Source organism: Pseudonaja textilis, chromosome Z (assembly GCF_049901715.1).
Source record: "Pseudonaja textilis isolate UNSWEBS1 chromosome Z, rPseTex1.2, whole genome shotgun sequence".
NCBI lineage: Eukaryota > Metazoa > Chordata > Lepidosauria > Squamata > Elapidae > Pseudonaja > Pseudonaja textilis.
In genome coordinates, this window is record NC_142008.1 from 39,644,300 (window position 1) to 39,656,045 (window position 11,746).

General features: G+C 39.6%; 1 protein-coding gene across 1 annotated transcript in view; it reads right to left on the bottom strand.

Moving 5' to 3' along the window:
* The window catches only part of JAZF1 (JAZF zinc finger 1), a 137,210-nt gene extending 133,320 nt beyond the window's left edge, over positions 1-3,890 (bottom strand). The window contains exon 1 of the mRNA XM_026708273.2: positions 3,450-3,890. Within this exon, the coding sequence (XP_026564058.2) occupies positions 3,450-3,798 (349 nt within the window). The 5' untranslated portion in view covers positions 3,799-3,890. The remainder of the gene's footprint in view (positions 1-3,449) is intronic.
* Positions 3,891-11,746: the final 7,856 nt, after the last annotated feature.

Genomic DNA, 11,746 nt, shown 5'->3' on the forward strand with positions numbered 1-11,746 from the left:
AAATGCCCAGGGATAAAAAACTCAGCTTTAAATGTCTTCTGAAAGGATAGCAGGAGCAGGGCCAAATCTTGAGCAGTGGAGAGATCATTCCAAAGGGCAGATAAAGTCTATGACTATAGAAAAGCCTATGGTTTGACATTGGTATATAGACTGGGCTTAGAGGGAAGTATGTGTGGAAAAGTATGTGGAATAAGAGGTCTAATGGGAGACAGACAATCCTACAAATAACTTGGCCCTGTAGGAGTTTATGGGTGACAACCAGCACATTGAATTGCATATGGGAGTCATTACAAAGCAATGGTGCTATAGAGATATATTGTAATAATCCCAGTTACCTATGCTGCTGCATCCTTCAGCATGAATTTTCTCATCTAGTATAATGACCTAATTCAAGGATAGGGTATCTGGAAAAAGTGGCAAGTTAGAACGGTCACATTTTTCTTCTAGCAGAGAGTCAAGAATGTGTAAGCATATATCTATAACCCATAAACCTATTGAGCCAAAATTCTTATTTTGAATGGGAAGAAAATGGGTATAGCATCAGAACTGACTTTACTTGGCATTGGTCACTTTTTCCTCTCCCTGAATCTCAATGGACTCCACAGTCACTTTAAATGCTGCTGTAATTCCTACTCCCTACGCCCAAGATTTTCCCTTTCCCCCCAGATCCCAATTAGCAATCACAGTCAGATTCAATGTAGCTTTAGATCACTTGCTCACTCTTTCTCGTGGTGATTCCGTGGCAAGGTGTAGCAATTATTGTTGTTTGTGTCCTGTTGGGCTGAAAGTAATTGAATAGTTCCTTCTGGTCACTGCATCGGATTAATAAGGATGAAAAAATCAGCTGCTATTAATGATAGAATGATAGCATCTCTAGATGGCGGACTAGCCCTAGTAAGTGGTGGGCTTTTTGCAGGGGTGGGATTCAAATTTTTAACCAGTTCTGTGGGCGTGGCTTAGGCAGTGGGCATGGCTTGGTGGTGATGTGACTGGATCGACATGACTTGGTGGTCATGTCATTGGCTGGGTGTGGTCAACTCAATATCGCTCACATTGAGGCACTCATCTCCTTGCCTGGCCTCTCGTGAGTGTGGGGATGCTGCAATAGTCATAAGTGTGAAAAATGGTCATAAGTCACTTTTTTCAGTACCATTGTAACTTTGAATGGTCACCACACAAGCAAAGTACCAGCAAAGGAGGGGAAAAAACTCCAGAGAAGTTCCAGAGACAGGAAGTCTAGACCTGCCAAGAATGTAATAAGAGTTAACAGAGAGGCAGCTTATGTAAGCAACATCAGAATGTTTCCTTCCTGCCTTCCTTACAGGATTAGGCCAGGAATTTCTTCTAACAACCGGTTCTCTGAACTGCTTAGAATGTTAACAACTGGTTCTAGAGAATAGGTACGGACCTGTAGAATCCCACCCTTGGCTTTTTGCCAGGATCTTGATCTTAACAAGTAACAGATATAGGACTGAATTCCATCAACTTTGAAACAATATATTGTATCATAAATATTAAAAATGTGGGAACTTTGCAATTTTCTCTAACTCCTGAATGGTCTAAGCATGCAGCCCCTAATTATTCATCAGAAAGTTGTCTGAAATCAGTAAGACTCCCTGAAGCTGCCATTCTGATTTCCTGAATGCTCTGCTGGCAAACTGCCTATTCAGCTTTAATTGGTTTCACAACAAATTTTAGTTTTTAAAAGTGAGTGCATAGTTTTAAGTCCAAGACTGGAATTTACTTTAGACTTTTCACTTTATCTTCTTTCTACCCTCTGTTTAGGCCTCTCTTCTGAGAGTCATAAAATAGAACAGCATGTCCACTCCACCATTACAGGACAGCGTAATGTGGCACTTGGTTACATTTTTACTGAATTGCACACTAGAGATATGAAATCAAAGCAGAACAAGTACTTTTAAAATGACAAATCTTTATTTTGCAGCAGTTATATACCTACATTCCTACATGACCGTTCCCCACCACTCTAACAGTTTGTAGGCTGTAATGTAGTTTAGGAAGCAGGAAAGTATCCTAAATAATTGCCTTTACAAGATCACTATTGTTCCCTGAGGTAATTAAGGGAGTTACCTGTTGGTCTAGAGCATTAGATTACAACCTGAAGCCATTTTGGAATCACCCTTCAAAACTCTCATTTTGTTCACTTGTTTAGATAAAAGAGCACCAGTTTTGCGGGATTTCCTTCCGAACTTTATTGCCTGTTTGAAAACAGATTAGGAAACTGAAAGCCAACGCCCTAAAAGGAGAACACCATTCTGATTTCCCATCGGCAAGTTCACTCTGGCCGCCTGAATTTCATAGTGGGCACCGTTCTCTGACCTTTTTAGAGAACTGGGGGAGGGGGCACATTTTGAATTCCCGAAGCATTTGCTTGGCATCCGAGAGAAAAAAATGGGGGAGACTATCCTACAGGTGACGATCTAGTCGTGCCCATTCCGCAGTCTGCAGGTCTTGGCTTCGAGGCCCAGCTCAGCTCCCACTGGAAACAACCAGGAACCAGGCGAGGCGGAGTTACCCGCAGCTTCGATCGTGCACATCCAACACCCTTCGCCTCTTTGCGTGTCCCGCACGGCCGCACTGACACTGCGCCAGCCGGCAGCTTTACAGGCAACTCCTTCCGCACCGCCGCCACCCCTGCAGCAGCTTCTTAACCTCCCCGCCTCTGCCGCCGGCGCCCTCCAAGCGACGTCCGTCCGGCCTGCTTGGCTCGGCACGACGCCTCCTCAAACAGATCCCCCGGTGCACGGTGAAGTCGGCCTGGGGCTGATCGGCAGCGAGGGGTCCAAGAGCTAGCGCACGCCATCCTTGCCTCCACACCTAGCAACAGCTCTGACAGGACGCAGCAGCAGCAGTAGCAGCCACCACCGCCGCCGCCGCTACAGCGGGAGGAGGAGGAGGAAGCGGAATGGCCGCCTCGGCGGCGGCTTGCTCCCTCCCCACAGTCCTGACAGCCAGAGCCGGGGCGGAAGCAGCAGGCGGCGTGCTGGACTCGTCCTCCACCTCCTCCGGGTCTCGGCGCTCTACCGCTGCCAATGCAAACTCAGTCGTCTTTGCGGTTGCATGCGCCTTGCAGCCAGCCACCCGGCCATTTACCTCCGGCAGCTACTCGCCGCCGCCGCCGCCTCCCCTCATCCTCCCCACCCTCCAACACACCCACCCGCCCTCGTGCCTGCCTGACTGCCATCCAAACCCGGCACCCCCTTCCCCATCAAGCCTCTACCCTCATTCATCCCACGCTCGATCCCGGCTGCAATTCAGCCCGCTCCCTCGACCCCACGCCCCTCCTTTCCCGCTCCATGCTGCTGCCGCCCAATCCTCCGCCCTAGCGCGGCTTAAGAGGGGGAATCTCTTTCCACAACCACCATCACCGCCCCGCGCCGGGTCCCCGCCCCCCCATGCCCACGCGTCACCCGGCTGCACCGGCTCACCGATATGGTTGTCTTCGATGTGCTCGATGAGCTCCACCAGGGTAGGGAAGTGAAGTCCGCAGCCCCCGAAGCGGCAGGTATTGGAGAAGAAGGAGGCGGCGGCGATGCCTGTCATGGTGTTGCATGGAGATTCCTCCCGCCTCCGCCTTGCGGTGCCTACTCTGCCAGGGCCGCCGGCGGGAACGGGAAAGCCAGCGAGGGGAGATGGAGATCGAGCGGTCGAGAGAGGCTGGGGGTTGGGAGGAAGAAGAGTAGGAGGTGGCGGCTGCAGCGTCGGGAGCGGCGGAGGGGAGGGACGGGCTGCTGGGTGGGGGGAGATGAGGCAGGCGCAGCTGGGAGGAGGGATCATTGCCGCACTCAAACAGCTGGGCAACCCCAGCCGTCGCCGCTTGCCTCCGCTGCAGGAGCCTAAGACCCGGGCCACGTTGGGCAGCAACTGCTCTCGGCGACGAGCGGCCAGGAGTTTTATGAGCTGGGCGGCAGCGTGGGCGCGGAGGGGAGGGGAACACAACAGTTGGGGGTGTGTCTGAGCCTATTCCTCAGTAACTTCTTAAGTTTTTTTCCCTTTTCCATACGCTACAGAAAGATATCTGCAGGAAGGAGCCCAGCGTCCCTCTTCAAAAATGAAAGTTAAATAGCTGGAGCTCGGATTGAGACTCAACACAGTCAGATCCTGGGTTCCAGTGCTGAGGCCTGCTTGGAGGGCACAGCACTTGTTTCCCCTCCCCCATATTTATCACCAGACTCTACATATAGAATATTTAGGATATAAAGTTATTAAAGTAGTTTTCCGGAAGGGGAAAAAAAGATTGTTACAGTTTTACCCTATCCAACTTTGCAGCATTTATGTTTCAAACCTTCCAGCTTTGGGGGAAGAATTTATATAAGTGATAACATTAAATTTAACAGCTTTGACATTTGAATCAAGTGTCAAACAAGAGACAGGTTTTTAGTGCCCGAATTGTCAGTATGCCTGACCAGTCTCCTATTTCAAACAGCATAGATTCATATTCTTCATGTACTCACTGCATTTTACAATTGACATTTTACAACCTGCTTTTTGTTAGTGGACAAAAAAGATCATAAGATGTTTATCTCTACTAGTTAAACAGCATTTTACAATCTATTTGTACTTAAGTCCACACATAACACTAAAAGTGTGGTTTGGATTTAGTTTAGCTGACTGAAATTAATTATGGTTTGTAAATTGGTTTGTAAATTAGGATTGGGATTTATGTGTTGTAAGAATTTACCAGGTCTTCAACTCAAGAAGGTTTTTTTAAATTATTATTAGTAGTATTTTAAAAACAATTTTAAATGGTACATTGCAGATCCATATGTAGTGTCGCCATCTGTAAAGTAGCATAACATACATATTGTGTATTTTATGTACTATTGTACCATACAGTATGTACTAATGGCACTTTATTGATTTGGGCTTGTCCAGTGTTGCAATTTGATTCAGCTATAACAGAGGTCTCCAAACGTGGCAACTTTAAGACTTGTCCACAAATCTTAAAGTTGCTAAGTTTGGGGACCCCTGAGCTATAATATGGTAATACTGACAATGCGAGACTTTAGATTATAGGTTTAATAAATAAAAATCATGGTTCTATGATTTGTTTGCATGGTAATATCCTACATTTTCTTCAGATGTTCAAACCAACACATTGTATATAGCTTCTCTCTGAGTTTTTCCAGTCCCAATTCTATGGAAGGAAGTTGGGCTAAGAAAGAATGACTGGCTTGGCGTAATTCATTAGACTTCCAAGGCTGAAGGTAGACATACATCTGAATCTCCCAAGTTTAGGCCAATACCTTATCTTAGATTCTGAAGTAGACAGATAGAAAATGAATATTTTTTAAACCATTCGCAGAATAACTTTAGTATATTTTAACCTTCAAAAGTCAGATAACTTTATTCAGTGTCACTTGACATCTGTGATCTGATTCCAAGATATCCCAATATACAGAAATCCTAATGGAAGTTTATTAGGCCATGTGAAAAGAGTGTTTTAGTGACAGGGCATGTGAAAATAAAAAGCAAAAGAAAATGGTCCTTTTATATTCCCAACTATTTGAGTCACCAAATCTTCAGAAAAAATTTCAACCCAACTGAAAACTTTGTTTTCAGGTTAGCCAACCTCAAAACTTTGAGCTCTATGGTTTAACTTGAAAATTCTTCAGAGCAATTCTTTCCAAATTAAATCAGTTCAGCTGTCCAACAAGATAAACAGCATGAGATCACAGAATTCATAACCGAATCAGAAGCCATCCAAATGTCAAGTGTGGAAAGGCTCTATGTGAATCTTCTGTGATCAGGGGAGATTCAGGAAATAAGGCAAATTAGAGCTCATTGTTCAAAGAAAATGAAAGCCAGTCCAAAACTTTTCTTTGGACAAGAGAAACATATAGTAATCTTGAATCAAGATTTTGTAAAATACACTCAACTATTTTGTGAATCCAATTCACTATTATTGACCTTTAGGTGCAGTATGATAAATGTTTCTGTTCGATTGTGATGGGGATGGACATCTTCTCTCCTCCAGGCTGAAAAATGTCCAGGACTGAATCTGTTTCCAAAATGCAAAACTTCTGATGATACTTCAGTGTATAAATTGTGGGTTAACTAGCACATCCTAAAAGTTGAGTTTAAAGGCTGGTGGAGCTACTATGACTGTTGTACACATTTTAAAGTGATTCCATAATAATATGTGTACTAGTATATAAATGTTTCAAGGACATTTTTAATTTACTAAAATATGTATGACCCAAGCAACCTTCAGACAGTAATGGCTCATATTAACACATGATTTGGAGTGTTTTAGCAGTCCTAAGAAGTCTGCATACCCATTTGCAGTCTGATTCAGGTGACCCTGAGAATCAGATAAACCTCCAAGTGGCCTCAACAATTCTCAGAGAGCTAATGACCTGGCCTTCAGAGTGCTAAGGGCCAGATGACTGATAAGAAATATAAATCCTTCCAGAAGGATTTTTTGTGGGAGGGACCGTTCTCAGGGTTATTATAGATTTCTGTTAGGGGATGCTTTTCTTTTTAAAAGCTACTGACGCTAACGGTGAAATGTGCCTAGATCTGACTGATAAATACATGAATAAAATGTTTATATGATTAAGGCTATCAGTAGATTAATTTTGCATTCTTCATTGTCTAGTGTCAGAGACAGTTCTCACAGAAAATAAGTAAATCAGTAATTATGGATTTTGACAATAGCTCATTTTGCATCATATGACTGATTTGCATTTAGACCACAATTTCTAATCTTCTCTCAATTGTGCAAAAAGGAACTTCTTTGGTTTGGGTTTAGCAGGTTTATGAATTCACCTGCATGATTTTGAATTTCCTAGTTTATGAAATGCGTGTGACATTAACCCTATCAATTGCTTCAGTTTGGTGTAAAAATATAATGGTTATTTTGAGAGCAGAAAAGGCCAATAAAGATATAGTACAAACAGATATTTTGAAGACTTCATTTGCTTTTTCAGGGAACTAGTCATATAATGATTCCATCTTGACATAAATGCACTCTAGTCATATTATTTTGAAAATGAGATATTAATAGCAATATTAAAATCAATATTTACTTAGTACTCATCCATTTACTTTGATTGTCATATTGTCATTTTGCTAGGCGATTTGCACACCAAGGTGAGCAGGAAAGGCAGGATCAGATTAAAGATACAAAACTAATAAAATACTCATCAACTATGTTAAAATGCCCGCACTTGCTTAAGTACCTATATTAACATTTTTTTATATTGGAGAACAAATCACTATAGAATTAAATTGCTAATTTAATATGTAATTCCCCCCCCTTTACAGGAGAGTCATGAAAATATTTTTTTCTTAAAGAATACTTGCTTTCTAACAACACCTGTGCTAAAATTATTCTGCCTGTCCTGTACAAATACTGTACAAATACTGTACAAGGCAGATAGATAAACTCCACAAAGCATCCATACAAAGTATTTTTATTGGTTCATCAGGCATCCTGAAAACTCACATTTATGATGAGGTTCTTCTTAATGTCCAATCCTTTGCATATCTGAATTGTGGTATAGGAAGATAATAAGGTCTCAACCCCATGATGATTGAAGCAGCCGCATGGTAATGGCTTCAGGCAAGAGTGAGGGAGCCTCTCCCAACCCACCAAGGGTCAATTTAGTGACCAATCAGGATTACAGATGTGACCACATGACATGGACTACATTTCCCAGGATACCTTAACTACATTTACCATGATGCATTCCCCTAAGGCAGGGGTGGGCAAACTATGGCCCGGGGGCCACATCCGGCCCGTTGGTCTTTTTAATCTGGCCCGCCGAAGATTGGTACAGAATTAAGGTTTGATGTGAATGATTGAATGATTGCATTCATATGATTTTGACTTGTAATGAAAGGCATTTCAACACCAGGTGGCGGCCCATCTGTCAAATTTTAAAAGTCAATGAGGCCCCCCGAGCCAAAAAGTTTGCCCACCCCTGCCCTAAGGGGACAGCTCTCAAATCCTAACTAACTATCCCAAATCCCATTAACTCAACTGTTTGAACAGCACAAAAATAGTTTTTAAAAAGTTTATAGATGCTTAATATAGGGAAAACTATAAGCAACGTATTATTATAGTGCCTCTAAACAGTTACTACTATAAAGTTGAGGAATATATTACTGTTCCAAATTTTTGAGGTAGACTGTTTTATAGCAATAGCACTTAGACTTATATATTACTTTATAATGCTTTATAGCCCCCTCTAAGCAGTTTACAGAATCAGCATATTTCCCCCACAATTTGGCTCCTTATTTTACCCATCTCGGAAGGATGGAAGGTTGAATCAACCTTGAGCCTGTTGGGATTCGATCTGCCAAACTGCAGTAGGAGTAGCTTGCAGTACTGCACTCTAACCACTGCACCACCGAGACTCTTTTTCTTCAATTAGAGAAACTTTTTCAACTAACCTGCCCCCTCCCCTCCCCCCAGAAAGGCACGTTTGGGGGAGATATAGTGAAAGACTGGAAATATATACATGTTTTTAAATAATATATGAAATATTATATTGCCAACAGTGCAATAGTATCTTAAAAATATTTGGATAGGTTATCATAAACACCCATTTTAAAAATATATATAATTATCATAGAACACAGTTTCTTGTCAGAAATAACAGTCTGCAGCACTATTATCAAGACTATTATACTTTCAACTTTGTGAATTAGAATATGCCATCTAAATCTATTAAGCTTTAAAATGTCAAAAAAATATATTAATCTCTGTTGTGGCAGAAACAAACATAACTATATACCAGACAACAGAGGGTATTTTTATACAGTTTTTCATTATAAATAATCATTACAAATATACAATAAGAAATAGCACTAATTTAAAATGCTAATGAAAATATTAATATTTGGCAATATTTAGTTCAGACAGTTCCTGATACCACTTTCAAAACTGCACGACTTGGTGCATCACATGAACATCAATGATTACAATAAGATCTTTGCCCCACAAGATTATGTTGGATTTTCTTATAAAATCTTATAAGCTGATACAGTTCAATGGTACAATCACGAGCATCTGGAATTTTGGAATCCATTATGAAATGGACAATGTATATATACTGGTCTTTACTTGCTGGCAATTTGATCATTATTGCTTTGAATGCTAAGAATTGTTATGGGGATAGATGTAGCTGCTCATTGATTCCCAAAATTGTAGATAAAATTAGACTGAGAAAAAAAATGGAATCTATTTATTTATTTTATTTCATTTATTGGATTTATGCCCCATCCATCTGGGGAATCTATTGTCGGGAACAAAATAATAGAGTGAGATATTGTGCTTAGTATTTACAGATGGCCCTTGGGGTCACAAGTGAGCCCCAAAATTACTGTTGCTAAGCAAGACAGTTGTTAAGTGAGTTTTGCCCCATTTTACGACCTTTCTTGCCACAGTTATTAAGTGAACACTGCAGTTTTTAAGTTAGTAACATAGTTGTTAAGTGAATGAAGTGTCTGAATTTTGGTCACAGGCCATGGAGACACTGCAGCAATCATAAAATGGTCATAAGTCACTTTTTTCAGTTCCACTGAACATCAAATGGTCACTAAACAAACCATTGTAAGTTGAGGAATACCCGTATTCTGCAATCACGTAATAAAGAAATTAAGGACCATTTTCCCTGAAACTTGAAGATTTTCCTCAAACATTTAGATGACATATACTGACTTCATTTTTATGTGGAATTTTGTGAAAGTTTTTTCTGAAATATTTTCCACTGTTCTTTTTTTTTTAAATAAAAACCTCCTTGGTATATTTGAATGGTTTTCTATTTTGCTTTAAAGTAATTTTTTCATACCCCTTCATCATGCCCTTTGTTCTTAAGAGTATTATATTTAATTTTCTTAAGATTGTTTAGATTTTTATTTTATTTAAATGTCATTAAAGAATACCCCACCAAAAAGCATAAAATAATGTTTCATAGTTTTACATTAAAGAATAATTGGATAAGATATCAACGGAAATAGATATTTATCAATAATTAATTTTAGGTAAATCTTGTAAAGAAAAATAATAAAATTTCATAACTTTTCCATTCCCTTAATAGATCACACACTCCATCTCTCATAAATTCTACTAAGCACGATATGGTCAGATATAATGATCATTCAGTTCCAAATTTTTGGAAGTTTAAAAGTCTCATTTATAATCGGAATCATAGATTTAGTTTATTCATAAATAACTGAGCATAAGACTGTAAACTGAAGAAGCTCCATAGGAGATGGAGGGATATAAAGTATTAACCCTATGCAAATTTAGATTTAAACTCATTTGAAAAATTGGATTGCTCCAATTTGTATTACTGAATTGATTCAAATATAAAAACTGTATGAATAATTGATCAAATATGAATTGAATCAATTGACTTGCAAGTTCAATTTGTTACAGAAATGGCTGGTTTATACTTTTATGTAAAATTAAAAAGGTGGGTTTAATGTTAACGTCTTATGTTATTGCACCAAAGGGAGTTGGAAATCAATGCCTTTTTTTCGTTTTTCCCTTTGCTTTCCCTCACTTTTCTTTTCCCTTCTCCCTTTCTTAATTTCCCTATTTACTTTTGCATTTTCTTTGTAAGCTATATTATAAACTAATAAAATTGTTAAAACATGAAAATTCAATTTACTTATATTCTATATCAAACAAAGAGCAAATTTGTTGAAGTGGTTAAGGTAAGAGGATAGAATATCTTGATAGTAAACCATGAGTTCTACTTTAGGCATAAAGTCAGCTGAGTGACTTAGGGCTAGTCACTTTCTCTCAGGCCCAGGAAGATGGCAATGGCAAACCACTTTTGTAAAACCTTGCTAAGAAAACTGTAGGGATTTCTCCAGGCAGTGTCCAGGTATTGGACATGATTGAATGGAACAAGAGGAAGTATATATCAGGTTATTTGATTTGATTCAACATAGAGACTCATCAGAATTTAACTGAATTTATTGAAATAAATGCAATGAAGATTTGTATTGCACTGGCATATGCTGATGAAAACTTGAATGCCTGCCATGTGTAATATGATCATAATATCCCCCCTTTTAAAGAAAAAAAATGATTTCTTTTGATATGTCAAATACAATTGTTATGGCATTCTGTATTGTAATTTCTTAATGGCATTTTCAGCTGGAATATTTCAGCTTCAGCTCCACTAATCTGTAATTTATGGCATTGGCTGTTCTTTACTCCATCCTAACTCTTGGTCAAACCTATAATCTTTCTAATCATTATGGGTGTCAGATATATGCTTGTGTTAGCTGCATTTCACACATGAAAAGTCAGCTGTTTTCTCTTTTTTATCAATATCTGACAATACAGGCACTTAGTGTTTTTTCATTAAACCTATTTTTCAGGTAACTATTTTCAAATGTTGCTATGTGAGGCAAGGCAAGGAAACCGGAGTGAAATAGTGGAAGAAGAAATAAAATATTTTAAAAACCAGCAAGATTTCATAACACCTTTGCCAACCTAGAAAGTTTTTTTTAAAATTGCACATACACATACCTTCGTATACATGCACGTGAATTAAAATATATATTTGCAAAGGGGTGGATGCATATGAGATTACTAAAATGTACATCTGAAAGAACTACCAAATTACAAAAACATTGAAGAAAATAAATTATTATAGCAGTGTCATCCTCCCCAGAAGTAACTTTATGATTACCAAGAGCAGAAAATCTCATGTGATTGATGATAATTTTCATGTTTAGCAATTTTTAATGCATCCAC